The sequence below is a fragment of the Lissotriton helveticus genome, chromosome 1_1 (assembly GCF_964261635.1).
Source record: "Lissotriton helveticus chromosome 1_1, aLisHel1.1, whole genome shotgun sequence".
Lineage (NCBI taxonomy): Eukaryota > Metazoa > Chordata > Amphibia > Caudata > Salamandridae > Lissotriton > Lissotriton helveticus.
In genome coordinates this window covers 2,010,982,350-2,011,004,790 of record NC_136057.1, presented here as the reverse complement: position 1 = coordinate 2,011,004,790, position 22,441 = coordinate 2,010,982,350, and the positions used below count along the sequence as shown (strand labels likewise).

Here is a 22,441-nt window from a genome sequence, read left to right as displayed (position 1 = left end):
TCTTTAGGGGGGTTCCTTGCAAGGACTGCTTCCAATGAACTTTTTTGAATTCTGTTCCAAGGTCGAGATTTGACCCAAGGTAATCAATTTCGATGGGGGCTGCTAGTTCTAGGGATTAATATGTTAAAAATTTAGCTTTATGAACAGTCCATGCAAGGGCAGTGTATTAACCAACACAATGTTAGGGCTATTAGTAAATATGCCGTCCAGGGTATGACCTGCCTTATGCCTGGGTTCAGACACAATCTGGGTTAGACTGTATCCTCTAAAATAGTCCACCAACATGGCAGTATCTATGTTGTTGTTTGCTTCTAGGTGGAAATTATAATCCTCTAAAATGGTAAAAGTAGGAGATTCAAAACAAGATTCTAAGAGAGTCTGGAGCGAGTGTGTAAAATAAAAAGTAGACCTGGGAAAGACAGGGAGTTGTTACATTTAGTGTTAAAAATCACGGCCTCCACTTCCAGTTATTGAATGGGTTCAATCCCATGTCTGCACAGGCTACTTGATCACCCGCAGGTATAGCGATATTCCAATCAGGTTCAAATTCATATCTGTGCTTTATCACAGATCTAATGTTCAGTAAAATACACCTAATTGGATCTGCAGTAGAGCACTGAGCGGTGCTGCCACCTGTATGGGTGATCGCTGGACTGGTGTCTTGGTAAATTGGTGTTGCCAGAGAGACTCCTAACACTTTAGCCCTATCACAACTACCTCTTAGGTAGAGGGGCGGTACGCATGTTGGCTTGATCAGATGTATTTTTGCTAAGCGAATACATAGCTGTAAGGCCACACAAATTACATTTAATTGGACCTTTGTTCCCATACTCTATCAGTATGGTCGGGATGTGGCACTCACCGGTGATGCAACTGAGTAGGTGATCTCTTGTGTAACTTTGGGGGGAAAAATGGGCAGGGGTCCTGGCGCTGGGTGCACTCTGGGCACTGATGGGCACAGACGGGCTTGCTTTTGCACGCAGATGTGCGCAGATAGGCTTGCCCGCAGACACGCAGACGGGCTTGCCTTTGGTGCGCCGGTGGCGCAGTCGCGCCATTGCATGCTTTAAAGATCTGGGCAGAAAACACCTAGTGCGCTGACCTGTACAAATGGGCCCACTCTTACATACGGACACTGCGGTTGCACATGCAGAGATTAAAAAGATGAAAAAACTATTTAAAAGAGAAGTTTAGCAAAGTGCAAAGTGGAAGTTGATAATGTTTCAGCGCTCAGCATTGGTAAAACAAGCTCGGCAGAGTGGTATGGCTAGGGCATTAATCACATCACCCGCAGCATGGTCATGACATTGCGTGCTTTAAAGATCTGGGCAGAAAACAGCTAGTGCGCTGACCTGTCCAGGCGGGCCCGCTCTTACTTACGGGCACCAGAGTTGCGCATGCAGAGAATAAAAAGATTAAAAACCAATTTAAAAGAAAAGGAACATATTTATTCCTGTATATAATTTAGACATTAAATTGCCTACCACATTAATTTATTTCCATGATAAGCAAGATTGTGCTGTTATAGGTGAACACTATCCGCAGACATGAGGGAGCCTTTTCAGACATCTCCGAAGGACTTGAAGAATGTGTATTAGGGCAATCCAATCCTTCACCTGTTGGACACCAGAGGGATCACACAAAGATTCCTCTTGGTTAATATTTGAAAAGGTTCAACACTTATTTTTCTATTTTGACTACAGTTTCAATGTACAATTCGTTGGGTTATAATGTAGAATTTTCCTGCAGGCATTTGGGAACTCGATCACATTGCAAATGGAAACATGACGAAGAGTCAAAACATCTTGCTCTCATGGCTCACAGCTCTACTTGCCATCACACATTTCAATGTATTTAAAAGATCTCCACATGATTTTGAGCTTTTCAGTGTTTAATCCTCTTGAGAACCTTCCCAAGACAAATATGTTCCTTAATAGATTGAATTGTGAAGTTAAAATCTAGAGTTCCTTAATCATATTTTTATTCGTTTGTACTTCTGTGCTGTTGAATTATCCCGTGTAGGTGCTGCACAATAAATGTTCCATTACTTTGAAATCCAGAGTCTGGAAATAGGTTTAAAATAATAGCAAGGATAAAAGGAAACAAAACACATTCTGTGTTTAGATACTAATTCAATCTAATGTTTTCCCATCAGGGTGAGGCAGGTGAAGCTGGTAATCCAGGACCGCCAGGAGAAACGGGCATTGGAGTAAGTATGCAGCAGAGACAACTGAAATGTGTGCTAAAATATAGGATATTAGAAATTGTAGTACTTTATTCATGCATTTCCTGTGCCTCTTTATTCATTTGAGTTGTTATTCTTATTTGTAAAATAATGAATGCAACTGATTTGCAATCAGAAAATGTTATGTTAGGATTATTGTGGTAGAATTAACATTTTCTGGTAGGAATCCATGAAGTGCATGATAAATGTTCTACATTTAGTTTTTCGCAAACGTTGATACATTATACATCATTTACATTTTGCAGGGCCCTAAAGGTGAAAGAGGAGAGAAAGGGGAGGCTGGTCCACCTGGAGCTGCTGGACCTGCTGGTCCCAAAGGACCCCCTGGTGAAGATGGTCCTAAAGGAAATCCAGTAAGTGAACCACATCACGCATATCTAAAGACACTCAGGCACACACACCTCCACACACACACATGCACACAGGCACTCACATCAATAAGATGCTGAATCAAACATATATTTTGTATTTGTCAATGAATTTCTATTTAGAAGCTGTGAGGGACATTATTGTCATAGAGTTGATTTCCGTAAGAGCCCATCAGTACGTCAATGGATGATGTTCTTCACCATTAGTCTTCTTTGATATTTGCAAGTGTAGAATTTGTTCTTCTGACTTTGTCTAAAGTCTGACTGCTAGTTTTGTAAAAGGTTATCAGCCTTGTTATGCACCTTGAGTTGCTCATTGAACACTCTTTATAATATTTGATGTAGAGCTGTCAGGAGCGGACAGCCCGGTAATTGCTTAGGATGTTGAAACTGGCAGATTATCATTTAGTGATGAAGTAATTGCTGCATGTTTCTTTTAGTCAGGGTTGGACTAAAAGATTATTCAAGTATATGATGTATGTTGCTAAGGACAAGAGAATTACACTTACCACTCCTCCATAGAGAGGAGCCATAGGTTATTTAGGTGTTTCCACTCTTTGTATGTAAGAGCCTCACCAGTAGCCCATTTCAGTTTTTTAAAAAGGATACAGAAAATAGACACTCTGCAACATCCCACTTTTGAGTGTTTTGTTAAGACTAAGATTATAATATAGGGTTGATTTATGATTGTGGAAATATAACAAACAGAGAGTCATATAATACGAATAGTGGTTAAACAGTTAAATATCAATTGGAACATGGAGATGGCAATTCTGTACAACTCTATACCGTGATTTTATTCAGAAATCAGTAGCAAAGGAGCAGCTAATGACGATGCATTGCACAAATCACCAAAGGGGTCTACCTATCCATAGCCCTCCAAGTGAGTTACACTTATTATACTGCTTACAACTCACTGAAATCTACCCAATTAATTCAAAAGTGACCCAATTCTCTCCTTACCTAAATAATTACAATTGACCACACCACTAGCAGCTATACCATCTGTAATACCCTGAAGTCAGGTTGGAGAAGACCACATGTTGATGTGAGTGCCTCGTATATTTTGGGCTTCATACCACTCCCCATCACAATCACCTAACCTCTTTCATAATTTGTAATCTACCTCCATCTTTGATACCGCCAACCATTGCATACTCTTTGCAACCCTGCTAATATAGGCATCGCTCACATAGAAATGTATCAGGCTATACTCCTGTCATATTGATCAACTTTATTTGGTTCTTTATTGCCCCCCCCCCCGGGTCATTCACATCTTCTACAAGAATATCCCTTTAAGAGCTCATTATACCCCACTCACCTTACATAAACGTGCTGACATTTCCTCAGATGGGTTTACATACTGTCTCTTCTTCCTCTCCCCATCTATTTCCCATCATAAGCATTTGTAACTGGCTATCTCTATATCATCTGCTACTGGAATGCCACTTTTAAAGACATGTTATAGCCAGAAAGGACACACGTAGGAGCATATTTCTCATAGTATTTCTGCTTTTCTACTATTAACTCCTGGAATATGTCCTCAGATTGGACACTGACATCATGTGCCACCTTTTCAATCCTCTCATGGTCATCTTTTAATGACAGGCTGTCTCATTACATCCAGCAGGTTCCACTCTAACTCTGCCATACTTAGGGCTTGATTTACAATTTGGCAGATGGTCTTTACTCCATTGAGAAGCTGCAGGGCAATATCTATACCATCCCACGGGACGTCCGCCTACCAAATTTATAGTCATCCGCCACACCAGCAGACAACTCTCTACATTGACCGGAACAGCCTTTATGGTAGTTCCTGTGAATATTGGAACATTTTAGTGCCTTCTGTCATGATGGCTGGCTATCAAACCTTTCACCTTTTCAACAGCAAACTCCCGGAGCAGGAGTTTGTTTTATAAAATGACCAATGGCCTACATACCCTGGTACTTTTCTCTCTCTGGTTTGGGGGCAATATTGCTTTGTTACTTTTCCTTACCATCTGGTTTTCCTGTTACATAAGACCTTATACTATCCAAAATAGATGGGATGGACAGTGTAAAATCCTTAGGCTGTTGGAGGAAGTTTTCTTTTGGTGGTGCTGATGGGCTCTGTTGATGGAATACTTATTGTCGCCCGAGTCTAAATGAGGCAGGCGGCCTGGGGTTTAGCAGACAGGGTGCTCCGTCATGTTTGGAAAAGATTATCCGTTATTCAACCTCTAAATCAGGCCCTAACTTATGCCCTCTCTCTACTAATTTAACATATACTTACAACATCCACCAAATGCACTGCCTCATGTATGACATAGTATTTTGTACTGGCACTTAACCACTAGAACATTCCCCCACTGAGCCTAAGTCCTCAATGCAACTGAAACATCTGTGGAATTAACCTGAAGAAACGCAACCTAATACCACTTGGTATTCAACTGGACGGACCTCTTCCCTTATCCATAACCAATGCCACTTTCCTTAAAGTACATCACGATTATTCTGAGTACTTTGAGCTGATCCTTCAATTGTCTTATACTGTCTTGCTTTCTGCTTCCTTTCTACTATGCATTGAAAATTCACATATAACCCTTGCAAAGCATGAATGTTTTAGAGGTAAGCCAAACAAACTCATATATGGTGCTTCTGATGAACCCAACTGAATTGTTTCACATCCTTAAATGACACCTCTTTATAGAGATAGGCAAAATTCCTCAAATTGTATTGTTTGCTCTAAAGACAATCTCATGAAATATCCATAAGACACATTTCTAGCAAAAATGTAAATATTACAAATTGCAAATAAAGTCCACTATTTACCCCTTTGAGAAGGGAGTCGCATAATAGCTTGAAAAATGCTTTGTTCTGATGAGGTAAGAATATCTAGATTCTGAAATATCACAAGAAAACTACTTGGGTGGCACTTCCACAATAATATACATATTAGCCATTATCCCACAAACAATATTTAAACGTGTTGTGAAATTACAGTCATGTGGATCACAGGAGTAGATGCTATCTTTATTTTTGGTTGATTTATTTATAATCAATTACTTAATTGCTGAACACATATGTATACAGGATTGCTATATTATGGACACTGCTTACATATGTGAATAACTTTATTTACCTACTTTCTTTGCCTATGTCTTTAGGGTCCAGTTGGCTTTCCTGGTGATCCTGGTCCTTCTGGAGAACCTGGTCCTGGTGTAAGTTTGTGAAATCTATCTAAGTTCACTAATTGAAACTAAATTAAATGATAGGTTGATTATTATAAATCTACAGTATTATTAATAAAGCACACAAAGATGAAATGATTTGAGGGCCTTTTAAATTGGGAGCCACTCATATTCAGGACTAAAATTACAGTCTTTCTTTCTTTTCTATCATTTTTCTCTCACAAAAAGTAAGCATGTTTGTTCCAATTGTGACTTAAATGAGCAACAGTCAACATGATGTTTACCCTGAAATGTTGGCATAGAGAAGTGAGACATTTTCCTCTGACTCTAGAGAAGGTTGTAATTACATATCTACTCTTGTTTATTTTTCTGTTGTGAAAGCTTATTTCCCCTATTTATACTTAAATGAGAGAAAGTTTGCCTTTTATTTTCTAGAAATAGTGTTCATGATTCATCATTGAGCTGCTCCATCTCCTCTGCCTCATGGGGCGATTCATATACATTAATGTGTTCTTCCCTATGAGGAAAATGCATCCCTTTGCATGTATAAGATGATATTTGAAAGCAAAATAATGTCATATTAAAATCTGGTTTTCCTTCATTTCCTAGGGACAAGATGGGTTGTCCGGTGACAAGGGTGAAGATGGGGAGCCTGGCCAGCCTGTAAGTACTCATACTCACATGATTGTATCACATTGTGATAAATTAATACAACTCAGCCATGTTTTAAACAACACACCCTTGTTAGAAGACTTTAGCACATTCAGGTTTTAAAGATTTATAACAGATTGCGGCACTCTTTAAACATTCCAGGGAGGGAAATGAATTCAATAAATGGAATATATCAACACATTGGTTACACAAAGATCTTTTGTGTTTTTTGTATTGATAACATCCAAAACTCAATGCCCTTTACAGGACAGAGGCATAAAAGTTTCCTAGCAGTGGGAACTAATGGAGTTTATCTTACACTATAATAGCATCAGACGTCTTACAGTGGTAATCATTCTATATGGCATCATTTCAATAAACTATGGTCCATTTTTGCTGAGGCAAAACTGTGTATCTCAGTAAAAGTCGAAACAATTTCACAGACAGATGGTTCAAACTCAATATAAGGGTCTTTACATCCTTGTCAGAATTGCATTTCCACTACTTCTGACCCATTCTTATTCCTTATGATATTTTCTCATCCTGTGTTGTGCCTGAGCTGTTTTCCTGCTACATTCAACAATCAAAAAAACACAATTAAAACAAGGGCCATTAATAAAGCAAAATAATGATTAGGAGAAATAATCCCTGGGTTCAATTCACAACTTTCTACCAATTTTGCATCTAAACTCAGCTTGGATGCTTACAAAGCATGGTTAAATGTACTTGACACGGCATGCTCAAATAAATATACTTGTGAGAATATATTTTGCATTCATGCAAGATTTCAAAAGAACTTTAATATCTCTCTTCCCCTATTCTTCTCTGAACATAGCATTATGTTCTTTTACTCACTGGAATATACACATCCTGCCTACGATTTTTGGTATTCCTCAAGTATCTTTTTTGCTGTTAGGAGTGTTCTTTTAGATTAGGAATGGAATTTCACTGAGTTACCAATGTGATAAACACATTGATAACACAGTATATTCAATGCCAAATGTTTTTACCTCTTTAGAGTCATTTAAGAATTTCCACAATTCACTTCATTGCCTTTAAAGAAGCTACAGTCATTTTTTTAAAATCAGGTAAGATAAATGAAGATATAAAGTTGAAGTAAGGACTTTGGAGATACGTCTTCACACACAAATGAGGACAGTTTACTTGAAGGGCCAGATGTACGACTCATTTTACCTGTTGCAAATGGCCCATATTGTCATTTGCGACCGGTTAAATGCATTTTCCTATGTACAATCCTATTTTACGAGCTGAGGATGGAGCCGATGCCCATGCGCAATGTGGTCCAAAGGAGGAGTCACCTATCCTGTGACTTCCAAAGACTTTTCAGGACAAAAAAAACCTGCAAACATCCGGGCCCAACACTAGGTAGCGATCTCGGCACAGTGTGTAACTCTGCAGCTCCACATGCCAAGAACAGATGCATACTGGTAAATAGCATTTTCCTTGCAAGGCATTATTAGGAGTGGGCATGTAAAGGGCGTCTCTTCCTAATAGTGAGTCGCATTGGTTTGTATGAATGTTTTGCACATGGGAATGCAGTCCCAAAACATGTGCATATTACCACCAATTTCAAATTAGTGGTAAGCCATTCGCAAACAGGAAAGGGTCCCCAAAGTACCCCTTCCCCTTCATACATGGGGGTGCCAACATTTTATCAGAGCAGGCAGTGGCCCCAAGGACTACTTTAAAGAAATGAGAAAAATACTTTTCATTTTTATTTTTCAAATGCATCCCATTTTCCTTTAATGAAAACAGGCTGCATTTAAAAAAAAAACATCTTTCATTAAAAAGCTCTCAGACCTGGTGGTCTGCTGACCCCAGTAGGCCACTTCCCTGCGAGTGCCAACAATACCCAGTGGGTCGAAAATTGTGACCTGCCTCATTCATATTCATGGGACAGGTCCCCTGCAACCCATTTGGGAATCACAAACAGAGTCTGAGACACTGCTGTACATCAGGTTTTGCGACATACAAATTATGAGTTGCTAAAAACCGCAATTTATTAGTTGTAAAACCTGACGGTCGTACACGTGGTCCCATGTCTTTTAAATTGGCTTGTATTGTTGACATGAAGCAAACTCTCCTGAAATGGTTTTTGCAGATCTTGTAATTTATCTGAGCAATGGTTGATGTGTTCCAGTCTTGTTGACCTTATTTAAAATGTAACAGGGCACTCTTTTGGCATACATTGGACCTGATGTCGTGCAAGCAAAATGACCCTCACTAATTATTGCTTTTGAAGAAATCAATGTTCTGAAGACAGATAGATAGTACACTTAGGATTTTGATCCCAGAGAAAACTCTTCCATGAAACTTTAGAGTACATTGATGAAAATCCTAAGAGATTCAATCCACACAATAGTCTTGTCTCATAAAAATATCTAAGCCCATTTTTGTTTGTACTAAAGTGCCTGTGTTCTTGATGATATTTTAATAGGAATGGCACCTGCTTGAATAATGCTGTTTAGAATAAACCCCAGCATTTCCCCTGTTGGTGTAATCATATTCCTCAACTTCTAAGGGCCTCAATGTGAATATCCCTACTAATCCCCATTATTTCCCCACACTAGTCTCACGATTATTGGGTGTCCTAGTGATTCTTTGGGTAGGAAGCTGATGGGATTACCTAATCTTTTTCTTTTTAAACTCTTTGATATATTGGTGGTGCTTCTGATTAAGTAAAACGCCAGCATTCACTCTTTTTGGTGTCTTCAGATACCTCATCTTCAAAGGCCCTCCAATATAAGTGACTGGTATTAACCCCATGTGTGTTTGTATTTGAAATATAATATTAACTCCTTTAAGCATTACCTGTTCTTTGACAAGCCCAAAATCAATTTGTCACTGATGTTAATATTAAATTGAACTTAATGCTGTGAAATGCTGGAAAGTAAGGAACCATGAATTAGTAAGCTTATTTACAGTATTGTCTGTAATGAAACATTTTAAGAAAGAGTAGTAAATTGTAATTTCTTGTGCACCATATTCAATCATGATTAATTAAGTATTTCTTTAATTCTGCAGGGTCCTCCTGGTCCTTCTGGTGAGGCTGGTCCACCTGGTCCTCCCGGCAAGAGAGTAAGAAATGAATTTTAATTTTACTATTAAATATTTGCTCAGAGAGAAGTATGAAATGTGAGCTGCACACTTGTTTACATCTTCACAGATAAATCACTTGTTTCCACTTTCTCAACCAGAAGTGCATTTTCCCTATGTTTGCAGCAAAAGTCAGAACTTTTTTGATTTTTCAAGGAACTTCAGGAGTACTTCAGAAAAACTATGATAGTCATCATTTTCTAGGAGGACTCACATGAGTAACCTTCATGCATGCAGAATTTACTGGGGGGAAATTTGTGACGAAGAGATTGTAATGAAAACATGCATTAATGCAGTGTAGCATTTTTGTATTTCTTCATCGTGAAAAACATTGTTTCTCCATGGAGAAATGCTTGAAGCAACAAATCCATTAGTATGAATAACTACATCTCCATTTAAATCCTGGAAACACACTCATTTCAACCCTTTAATAGAGTAAACTTGTATACCTTTGCAGGGTGAGACATTATTTGCAAATTGTTGTTGACTACCAATGAGTATGTGGAAGTTCACCAGCTGTAAAATGTTGAGCCACCAATATTCACCCACAAAAGTGTTCCTATTATTACATTTGCGAATGTTTAAATTCCACCATATTAATGTACTTTCTAAATTCACAAATACAATCTTAAGCATGAATACTTTCCATACCCTTATTAAAGATTTTGTTTACTCTTAATTTGAGATTAGGTGCTCAAAACCGATGGTGAATTGGAAAATGGTCCTTTTTTATTTTAATATTCATCAATTAAATTTCAAGTTAACACCAATATTAATTCCTTCAAGTGCATTCCTGATTTAATGGCATATGGTCAAATAAGCAACAGAATAATTACCACACACAATTTAATGACGAAACTTGACCTGATGAATTTTACATACAATTTCACATGTACTTGCATAAGGAAATTCACTTCGGAGACAGAAATATCAGTCATCCATAAAGGTAAGGCAGTTGACAACAGAATGACCTGCTGGTCATATGTTTGAATCACTGCAATATCCCTATGGCCACCACTTGATGCACCTACCAGTATTTCCCTTTGCTTCTCATCATATACAACACACATTGTAGGAAAGTGCCCCTTTTTTACATGGTCACCCCCACTTTTTGCATGGTAAGTGATGTGATGTTGACTGAAAGTGCACAGGGGTTCCAGCTAACCTGGTCCCCAGTGCCAGAGCACCCTCTGTAAGTCCCTAGAAAATGGCACCCTGGTACCTAGGGCCTGAGGTCCTAAAGAGGGCCCCTAAGGGCTACATCACAAATTGTGCCAGCCTAAGGGACCCCTCACCCACCCAGCACATGCAGGCTGCGTGTCTTGGTGCAAAGAAAAATAAAAACACAATATGTCACACATCCCTGTGTGCCATGTCCCCTAACACTGCATGTGAGATTCGTAAGTCACCCCTACAGCAGACCTGACAGCCCTAAGGCAGGGTGCTGATTATTACATGTGAGGGAATACCTGCATGAGTAGATATGCCCCAGTATTGTTCAGTTCTATTACTGCCAGTGCAAGTGGACTGGGAAGGCATTTTAAACATGTGCTAGACACAGGTGAAAGCGAGTTCCCTAGCTACATGATGGCTTCACTAAAAATAGGGATGTTTGGTATCAAACAAGTTGTATTGATAAACTCACACTGATTCCAGTGATGTATTACCACTACATGCACCCAGAGGACACCTTAGAGGTGCCCCCCGAAAACCTACCAGCCTCTGGTGAGCTTGCTGACTGATTTCTGCAAGCCTGCCACCAGAGACACTGTTCTGATCTCCTAAGGTGAGAGCCTCTACTCTCAAGAGACCCAGAACAAAAGTATGTCCGGGAAGGGGGTGTAGGACAATTTTGTGGTTAGTCTTCCTTGGGCAGCAAGTCTCAAAGGGCTGCAACCTTTAAAATGCAAATGTGATTTCCCCTCACAGGAGAGTAAGCCAACCCCTTTGTCCGCGGCCCCCTTGCCACCTGGAAAGGTCGGGAAATTAGCTAGTCAGGTAGGCGTGTCTTCTCCAGGCTAGTACCATCACTAAGGGGGGCTACTGCTACTTTTCAGAAGTATACATCTTTATGATGGCATACTTCTGAATTTTTAGTCTGGGTTATGCCCACTTCCCACAGGAAGTGGTCATATAAGGGGCAAAGTGATCCCTAGGTACAGTGGCCCATTGGCTTCTATCATACACTCCTCTAACACCCCAAAGTCCAGTATTTAGGGGAGTCCCTGGCACCAGAGAAGCAGATCCTGATGACGTAAGAAGAGAGAAGACACTGAAGAGCCACAAAAGCAGAGAAGATAGAAGAAGCAGCTGACCTGTTACCAACCCTGCCTGCCTGTCTCCATCCCTTGCAAAAAAACTGTCCTGCAGTTTTTTACTCCAGCAACTTGGTAGGGCTGTTTGCCTTCGATAAAGTACCAAGACCTCTCAGGGGACAGAGGAACTGCTCCTTCTCCTCAATCTCGCAGCAACTCTAAAAGAAAGGACTCAGAGGACCCCGGAACTGCCAAAACCCAACACCTGAAGCAGCCACTGCACACGCCACTCCAAGTCCAAGTCGAAGTGGGCCAACAGTGTCATCAAGGTCCCCCAGCCCTCCAGAGCCTGAATCTATCATGGTTTCACCCTTTGTTGACCTTCCAATGTCGCCTGAAGCTTCTGCACGCAGGCCCACTCAACTGCGACAGGTCCAGTAAAAACAAATTTGACGCCTAAAGACACTGCTGCACCTGTCCTCCCTGGGATGTGGAGAAAAAGACCAAAGGTGTCACTACGTCCCTGAACATTGTGAGGCCCGAGCCCCACTGTTAGTTAGGCTCAACTCACTGCCTAGCCAAAGAACACAGCCTCTTTTCGCAGAGCCCGGAGATTGGTCCCGTAAGTCGCTGTACTGTACCTGTTTGCAGAACTTTTTCTTCTTTCCAGAGGATAACATTGCAGAACTGAAACATTGCAATGTGTCTTTTTTTTAAGTGAAAAGAATTTATATTTGAAAATGTACTTACATGAACAATTTTTTTTCTTATGCCTAAACATATATAAAGATATTTGCTATTTATATAAAGTGGTGTGGATCTCCTTCCAGAGCTGCGTGTGTCCTTTATTGATCATTGTGTGTATTTGCAGATGCTTGGCCCTCCTCTGTGTTAAGCCTAAGGCTGCTTGGCCACACTAACCCCTAGCGGAAGCACTTTGCAATTGCATAGCAAGCCCCTATCCACCCTTAAGTTAACACTTGCACTCTTTACATGGTATATCAGAATTTCGATATATCACATAAAAGCCAGCTACCTACAGCCACGGCCGGTGGTAGGTTTAACTGTGGGGTGGTGACGTAGGGAGGGAGAGGGGCAGGGTGGGGGGTTGTAATGTATGGATTACGGACTTTAACAGGTAAGTAAACATATACAATAATAAAACGAATTTCGTTGCGCGCACTGCATCGCATTTGATGATGCAGTGCACACAACAAAATTCATTTTATTAATGTATATGCTTACTTACCTGTTAAAGTCCGTAATCCATACATTACAACCCCCCACCCTGCCCCTCCCCCTCCCTACGTCACCGCCCCACAGTTACACCTACCACAAGCCATGGCTGGCTACCTACACACATACTTAAACTACATATTTCAATGTTGGTGCATAGAAATGTAAGTGGTGCTCACATGACTGACCAAAGCCTTGGCAAGTGCCTCCTTTTCTATCAAAGACACATTAGTGCTGATTACTTTAGTACCATGCATGATTAATTAAATGTTTAATCTATATTTAAGAAAGTGGCTACAACACTATAGCATATTGATTGTTCATTCCTCAGTCACTATTGCTAATTAATTAGACATACTTCAATGCAAGGGTCTGAAAATTACTTAGTTAGCATTTAAGAATAATCAATCGAATATTAATTACACATATGGATTCTTGCTCCCTGCTAACCAAAGGCAGAATTAATTTCCAACATCTTACCAGGAAAATTAAATCTTTGAAAAGTAGAATGCTAAACAGTGATCATAAAGAATAGTTTTAGATCTCCTTTTTCAGCACATCAACAGCTACTTGCATTACAGGGCCTACTGCATCCTTTCACTGGTTATGTAAACCTTTCCCATTAACAATGCCATTCATCAATGCCAGAAAAAAGCATTGCTGTAGACAGATCAACATTTAGCGCTGCCCCCGAGAGCAATTATATGCTGGTTTTACACTTTTTAAAACCAATGTCATCATTAAATTTCAGTAGGCAGCTGTTTAAGCCAATGTGTTAAATTGCCCCTTCATGTGCATAAAATAGCATGCATAATTGGTTTGTGCATTTCACAAGAAGATCTATTTACTTACTTAACGTGCAGCATATCTATCATAGTGTCCATTGCAGAAAACATACAAATGGACCTCTAATGTTTATCCTCTAAAGGTGATTAATTATTGTGCTAAGAAACAAACACTTCACATTGTTTGTTAAAGCAGATTAAACTTTGCAACTAAACTGAACAAGTACGCAAACTCATTTATTATAAAGCGTCCACAAACAATGCAAATTCAGCCTTTTAGCTATGGCATGCATGCCAGTGGAAATTTTGTTTTGCAATATTCAAATATGTCACATAGAGTACACCAGTGCTGAAACAATCTTTTATGAAAAACAACTAGAGTAGTGCTGGTGAAAAAAGAAAGTTAGGCATGTGATGCCCACATTATTGCAGCAAAGTGTTATATATTTTTAAGTCATAAAGAATATTGTTTTCCACAGGAAAAATATCAGTGGCAAATGTGTTGTGAGATATTTTTATTTCTTATTTACTTGATCCGTTTTTGTACCTATGATGTGTCTGGGAGGTGTACAAATTTCATTGTCGAGTAATACAAGAGTAAACATAGCATATTCATAAGCCAGTCAGAACTTGGTGATAAACGAAATATGAACAGATTGTATATTGTTCAATATAACATTACTGATAATGTATAATTAGGCAAATTGAGACAAGGAGAGGTACTGCTGGTAAATTGCGTGTGTAAGGATCAGGGAACTACGAAAAGTTGAATCGCTGGTAGGTGAAAGGAGCATGCAGAAAATAACTACTAAATCAAAAGGCTATGGACCTGGTTTTAAGTATTGAGGGCTGCTTAATATCCTTCAGGGTGGCAATGTCACTACTTGCCACCATATTCTGATATCTGCACCGGCCATGTGGGGATCTTGTACCTTCAGCGGAGCCACTGTCTCAGTGGCCCCTCTGAAGGCTCTGAAAGATTGCTCATTGACCACCATGTTTTATTTGGCTACTCAGCAAACATATTTTGTTTTCCAAAAACAAACACCGAAAGCGAAAAACAAAAAATAAATGACACTCACATCCTGGGATGTTTTTTCAGTTTGGGACTACTAGAGTTTCCGTGGCAGTTCTGAACTGAACTAAAATACATTGCTCAAATAGGGTAAATGGTGCAAAGCATCTACACCGATTGCCCCAACTCAGTCGGGCAACTGGTATATGGTTTCCAATGGCATAGCCAGAGTGGGAATTGCTGCCAGAAACATGACTCCCTGCCAGGCTCAAAATAGAGAGGGCAGATGGTCAATGTGGTGGACAGGGTACTCTGCCAGTTTTGTGACAGTGCACCTTGTCTGACAAACTGAAAATCAGGTCCTGTCTTTTGTTGATGCACTGCACGCAATATTACATTCAATTGTGTCTGCTGAAAAAAGAACTAGAAGAAACAAAACACTAAAGTAGGGAGATTCCATTTTTGTTAGATGAAAGTAGCATTTTTTTAGGAATAAAGAGAAAATAACACTACCATGTCTTGTAAGAATGCTATCTTATTTTTAAGTGTTACGCATATGGTAGAAACACCTAAAAACATCTACCCCTGAATGCTGGTGAATGGGAGCATATGGTAGCCATCTTGAAAGGTAACACATGGTTCCTGGAAGGGAAATCATTCAGGTGAAGTCATGGGTAGGGAGAAAGCTCCCTGTTCGTCTAGCCTTAATTTGCTCAGCAAGATATGATTCCAGCTTTGGCAGTTTATTCTTAGAGAACATTACAGAAATTACACCAAGGGAACTTTTTGTGATACAGTCCCAAAGGTCTTTCTTGAAAGAAAAAAAACACCGAAAGCGAAAAACAAAAAATAAATGACACTCACATCCTGGGATGTTTTTTCAGTTTGGGACTACTAGGGTTTCCGTGGCAGTTCTGAACTGAACTAAAATACAATGCTCTAAATAGGGTAAATGGTGCAAAGCATCTACACCGATAGCCCCAACTCAGTCGGGCAACTGGTGTATGGTTTACAATGGCAGAGCCAGAGTGGGAATTGCTGCCAGAAACATGACTCCCTGCCAGGCTCAAAATAGAGAGGGCAGATGGTCAATGTGGTGGACAGGGTACTCTGTCAGTTTTGTGACAGTGCACCTTGTCTGACAAACTGAAAATCAGGTCCTGTCTTTTGTTGATGCACTGCACGCAATATTACATTCAATTATGTCTGCTGAAAAAAGAACTAGAAGAAACAAAACACTAAAGTAGGGAGATTCCATTTTTGTTAGATGAAAGTAGCATTTTTTTAGGAAAAGAGAGAAAATAACACTACCATGTCTTGTAAGAATGCTATCTTATTTTTAAGTGTTACGCATATGGTAGAAACACCTAAAAACATCTACCCCTGTATGCGCATGAATGGGAGCATATGGTAGCCGTCTTGAAATGTAAGACATGGTTCCTGGAAGGGAAATCATTCAGTTGAAGTCATGGGTAGGGAGAAAGCTCCCTGTTCGTCTGGCCCTAATTTGCTCAGCAAGATCTGATTCCAGCTTTGGCAGTTTATTCTTAGAGAACATTACAGAAATTACACCAAGGGCACTTTTTGTGATACAGTCCCAAAGGTCTTACTTGAAAAATAGCATATGCGATTACTCGGCATATTTATTAGCAAATAATGGAATGACCGCACACACCTCTTAAAAACAACTGCTTACTAAATAAATAACAGGTGGATAAATCCACATCTCCAAGGAACAACAGCGCAAACCAGAGGCTTGAAATCTTTCACAAAATGGGCCTCCTTCACTCTATGCATAGTAAAACAAAATTGTGTAGAATACGTTTTGTGCAAGATGCTGATATCCTGTCTCACCTACTGGCCACGCTGAAAGTAATAGCTGGCCGTTTTTACAGCCGACCCTCTTACAGTTATGAAAACATCAGTTCCCTTTTGACCTTGAGGGCACTGACAAGGTTGCTTTTCCACACGCCTTCAAGGCCAAACTGTGGCAATGTACAATTCTCTCGGAGAGACACACTCAGAATTCATCCTCTAATTTTTTTGGGGTCGAATGTCACACTAGCTTTCAGCATATACTAATGTTCCCATTATCAAAATTGTAGACATTGAAAGAAACATCCAAAGAAAATCGATTTCTGTCCCAGCCACGAATAACTTCCACCAGTCAATAACATAACTACCTCTAATTTCTTAAGAAAAGGGAGCAAACTCTGTTTCTCCCTGCTGTGAAATAGGCTTAGCCGCTATTGTTAAGTAATTAGACATCATTAAAACTAGAAGTTATTTAATTATACATCATTGAATCTAAGGGCCTGAAAAGTATTCAGCAATTAAGAATAATCAATTGAATATTAATTACACTTATGGATTCTTGCTTCCCTGTCAAAGGAAGGAAGAATTTATTTCCAATACCTCACCAGAGTAAATTGAATCTTTGAAATGTAAAACGCTAATGAATGATCATAATGTTCTCACATGATGCTGCTCGCATGTTTAGAAACATGTTCCCTCGTGCACTCTAGGACGGGGATCTAAGGGACTTGCCTCTAGCAACGAAAACAGGTGCGGTTACCAAAACTGCCGTGGCCGAAGGCAGCAAAATGGCACTTCATACAAACTATAAATACAGTAATAAATACGTAAATATTAAAACACATCTGACGTAGATAAAAAGTGGAACCCATCAATAGTAGACAGTATTTATTTTGTGGCATACTAAACATATGTCTAGAACTCAGGAGCTGCACCGCCTGAAGTAAATCACAGAGAGAGTCGTAAATCTCCAAATTGATCGGAAGCACATTTATATGGCTGTAAATCACAGACATTTCCAACACAATTTTTATCACCTGCATTCAAACAACACCAACGGACCTCTAAAGTACGCAATTGTGTAATATAGGATGTAGAGAATGAAATTACTATTTCTCAATTAATCGAGTTGGTGTATTAGAAACCATTTTCGGGAAACATTTTTTTCTTACTTTCACAGTTTTTTCTAGATAACTTATAGGTGTATGTTTTAATAGAATATTGATTGAGCACTCTTTATGATAGTGGTGAAAAATCCATACAGAAATACAATTATTCCTATGGAGAAAACAAAATAAAGTTGTCATTTTCAGCACTTACAGAACCTGTGATCTACGTTAATGCTTTGGAATAATTGCTCTTTCCCAGGGATTCTGCAGATACAAAAGGTTCTGCTAGCAGGAAAAATATAGTGAACGCTAATTATCAAAGTCTAGTTTCTCCAGTTGTTGTAATATAGATCTGCCTTTACAGTTTCTCCCCAAAGATCAAAAACGCCCTTTTTGGGGGGAGAATGTCATATACATAGGCACATTTTGTTTAGTAATCTTGTTCTAAAAAATATTCTACCATTAATGAAACAATAGATTGCACCAGTTCCCACGTTGGTAAGAGTAAAAAACAGCTGAGGACACATAAAACAATCAGAAAACTACTAGCTCATATTTAGTTTAATAACAACGTAGCAAAAATTACATATTTCAAAATGCAGTTGTCCTATGGCATTATAAAAAGTGAGAATCTTTTTCCTATAAATATGCGAGAATTATTTTATTATTAAAGGCACTTTCTGATTCTAGAACAACACACCTGTAATAAGAAAATGGTCTCTCCATTCGCTTATAATAACTTTTTAAAAGCAACTAGTGTTTGTGCACTAGCAACAGTTATTGAAGTTTCAGTGCGCCCATTTACTCTCTCCATGGCCCATCCAGGGTAAAAGGAAGCACTTTTAGTTGATAAAAAAGAGTTTTCACAAATGCCACATGAAATCACTGCCTGTCGCCCTTCCACCTCCTCTTAATGTCACATGTTGCTGTAACTAGTCAACATTTCCCGGTTTCTCGGCCCTGCCCACGACTTCTTCTGTAGGAGGCTAGTCTTTTGTCAGTGGCAATTAAGAAAATGACAGAGAGCACTCTGTGCAGGTTGATGCCTCTGGTCAGGCATTGAATCTTGCCTCACTTCTACTGCTGCCTCTAACTTGTCTTTCAGCTACAGTTCTACAATCTCCACAACAGACTGGATGTGTAGAGAGGATGGTGATTACCTTACCTCCTACTGATTCTGACTCCATGGAAGTACTGCCCCAAGCTATGACGTTGAATATTGAGTTTGTGTAATTCCTTCCTCTCCTAATGAATAGCATTGTTATGTAAAAAAAAAAAAGCCCTTATATTATTTTGATTAAATTTCATCAGTGATTTTTGAGTGTTCTAAAACTTCTATTCCCTGGGGATGGAAGGTCCCTGGAGGTTATGTTATGTTATTTTTTCTTTTGTATAGCGCAACGGCTACTCAAAAAGAGTGTCCCGGCGCTTTAGGTAAGGAGAACTACATCACCATAACATAACACAGTGAAATGAAGAAACAAGAAAAACACAGTTAAAAAAAGGGAAACTGAGAGGCCTACTGGATGAACAACCAGGTTTTAAGACCTCTCCTAAAAGCAAGAAGACTAGTGGCTCCCCGGAGTGAGAGCGGAAGCGAATTCCACATCTGTGGTGCCAGCAAACCGAAGGAGCGGCCACCCAGGCGTGCTCTCTTCACTCGCGGAACAGCCGCCAGGAATAAAGATTCTGACCTCAACAAGCGGTCCGGATGGTAGAAGGCAAGTCTCTTTTGGAGGTACTTTGCTCCCACCGCATGGAGAGCCTTATAGGCCAGAGTCATTGCCTTAAAGGCAATCCGTTTGCGGATGGGTAGCCAGTGCAGCGTCAGCAATAGACCCGAAGCGCTGGCACGCCTATTGAGACCAAAGATGGCCCTGGCCGCCGCATTCTGCGCGACTTGCAGCCGCTGCAGCAAGTACTCTGGAAGGCCCAGGTAAAGAACGTTCGAATAATCTAACCTAGAGCCGATCAGAGCCTGCACGGTCAGCTTCCTGTGTTCCTCAGACAGCAGAGGTAAAAACCTCCGCAACATCTTTAGTAGGCCAAAACAGGTGCCAGTCACCCCGAGGATCTGGGCTTTCATCGTTAGCCCCTTGTCCATCTTAACCCCCAAGTTCTTAGCCATTAGGGAAGAACAAGACGGGGGGAACATGTCGATGGGCCACCAGGCCTGCCAGATTGGCTCCGTGTCGCACCCAAAGAATAGTACCTCGGACTTATCGGAATTGCACTTGAGGCTGTTCAGTTGGGTGGAAAGGTAGAAGCAACCTTGCTGTTTTTCCTTGTGCATCTCAAACTACAAACACTCCAGCCTACTTCAACGTCCAACGTGGATGGTCTTTACACAGTATTAGAGTGACCGAGACCACAGATTTAAATCTCCTCGCCAAAGTACTTGCGGCTGGTTACATTATCATTGTGGATTGAGGAACAACTGCTGAGCTCGTCATATAATATTATACCCTGCATAGTTAGTATTTTGCTAACGACAGCTGTAGCTGTCTGTACCAAGCTAAGGACACGAGAATTACAGTACAAGCAACTGCAAATTGCAGCTGCATACACTATGGCACTGACAATGCGGTGTCATGAGTAATGCGGCCCACTTCATATCACAATTGAGGAAAGAGGAGGAGGGAGAACACCCTTCAATTTATCTAAATTATAAAAAGTACTTGATGCTAAAGAGTAGAAGTTCTCTTTAGCTATAGAAAACATATATAGGTACTGTTCTGTTTAGGACGAAAAGCCCTCACTCAACCAATCGGTGGCATGCGTCATCGAGGGCCCCGCCTGCCACCGGTCAGTATACTCTAGGTGCAAGCTACTATCCTACTGTAGGGGTGCCTGTTAGGTGTTCTTAAGGTTGGCATCAGAGTGGGTATTGTGTGATGAGCGCCTATGGTCATTTGGATGAAGGGCTGTGTTGCAGAGGAAAACCAATATGGTCTAAAAGTCATTCTTACCCTACAATGAAATGGCTGGTACTAATGGAACCTCTCTGTGGCTAAGTCTGTGTACAACAAGCTCACTCGTTCTAGCTCTAATGCTGATATGTGAGAATTTCTTGTAGAAGAAGTCAAAGGTTTATTGTCTTGAGTAAAATTTAAAAACATATGTACGATGCTATATCCTGTATTCTAAAACGTAAGTCCAGCTTGAATAAAAGGAGTGCATGCTACGTTCTGGAACACATAATAAATAACGTTAAGATAATTTGTTTCGAAATGATGCTTTATCCTACTTTTGTTGTTGTTGAAGTAAAAAAGAATACCAGCAGGATTGATTTATGAGATACATTTTGGCCACTGACCTCTGCTGTGACCTGCGGGTCAGGAGTCTGAATTCTTAACAAGGTCAATTTTCCATTCTTTCAGTAATAGGAACACCTCCTATTTATAATGCTTGGAAACAGAAGAAGTAGCACAGGAACACACAAAAATTATGATTATTACTATTCCATTGATGATGATGATAATATTAATAATAATAATAATAATAACAACAATAACTTTAGTGACAAAATCTCCTTCCTGTAATGAAAAAAAGGAGGAAATTTCAATTACAAATACAAGCATAAACCAAGCAAACACCAGGCACAAGTGCATACTTGTTGGAAAAGGAGGTGCTTTTTTCTTTAGTTAGTTCTGTTTTCTTAACATGCTTGGTGAACGCACAAGGAATCTGAACTTAATCTCATTTCATTTTTATGCCTTCATATTGCCATAGTGTTAAGCACAATTTAAGAGCCTCTATAAAGCAGACTATGGCTTTAGTTGCAGCGTTTAACGTTTTAATGATAGCACAGAGCTCCACAATGGAACAAAGTGCTATAACCAAGCAAAGTTAAACACCTCTCTGAGCTGAGCGTGCGCCTTTTATATGCATTAATCTCGTACCCACGAGCAAAGTTAAATTGGATGAATGTTCAGCCAATGCAAATTGTAAACAAAGTGAACTGCAAATAGAGCTGCCCTTCGAGGGTGCTGCTTCTGGATTCCCTAATGCCACTTAAAATTCAGCAGACACTACAAGTCAAGAGTAGGAGGGGGAGATTAATAACAATTAGGAAGCTTTCTATGCAGATGAACCATCTGCGCCTAGCCAGCAATCATCTCAAAGAGAGCTGCTCGTTTGAGGTCTTGTTGCTTAAAGCATTACTAGCGGGTTTTATTAATGGCAATACCCCCGTTCTAGAGCAATCATGATTCATTCCATTTATCAATTATTTTGGATCACAGAGGGATTGCGCTGTTAATTGATACTTTGTCTCCATTCATATAGGAGAAAGAGCATTTCGTATTATTATGCATTTTAACAGGCATGGACTTTCAGCTTATGAACTGACCATGGCTGCTTTTTAGTAGAAGTAGAATAATTAAAGAGAACTAAAAAAGAGTGGCATATGGGTAATTCCGCTGGTACAATCCTTAGTGTACTTTGTCCTGCACCAAACTCTTCCTACTGGATGGCCAAAAGACTAGAATGCCAACCTTTGGCAACTGAGTCTTCTCTGTAGTAAGCACCCAGACTTAGAATTCACTATCTACGCTCATTAACCAAATATACTTAGGGGCAGATTTACAAGCCCCTTGCACCTTATTTACGCTGCTGTTGCGTCACTTTTGTGATGCAGCGGCGGCGCAAATCCTGCACCATGGTGCGGGGTACT

The 22,441-nt window shown here is 39.9% G+C and overlaps 1 protein-coding gene across 3 annotated transcripts in view; it reads left to right on the top strand.

Annotated features, from left to right (window-relative positions):
• Positions 1–22,441, top strand: part of COL11A1 (collagen type XI alpha 1 chain) — a 393,245-nt gene that overhangs the window by 323,268 nt on the left and 47,536 nt on the right. For all 3 annotated transcript variants that reach the window (XM_078644690.1, XM_078644705.1, XM_078644698.1), the window contains 5 exons: positions 2,156–2,209; positions 2,491–2,598; positions 5,760–5,813; positions 6,393–6,446; positions 9,480–9,533. In XM_078644690.1, the coding sequence (XP_078500816.1) occupies positions 2,156–2,209; positions 2,491–2,598; positions 5,760–5,813; positions 6,393–6,446; positions 9,480–9,533 (324 nt within the window). The remainder of the gene's footprint in view (positions 1–2,155; positions 2,210–2,490; positions 2,599–5,759; positions 5,814–6,392; positions 6,447–9,479; positions 9,534–22,441) is intronic.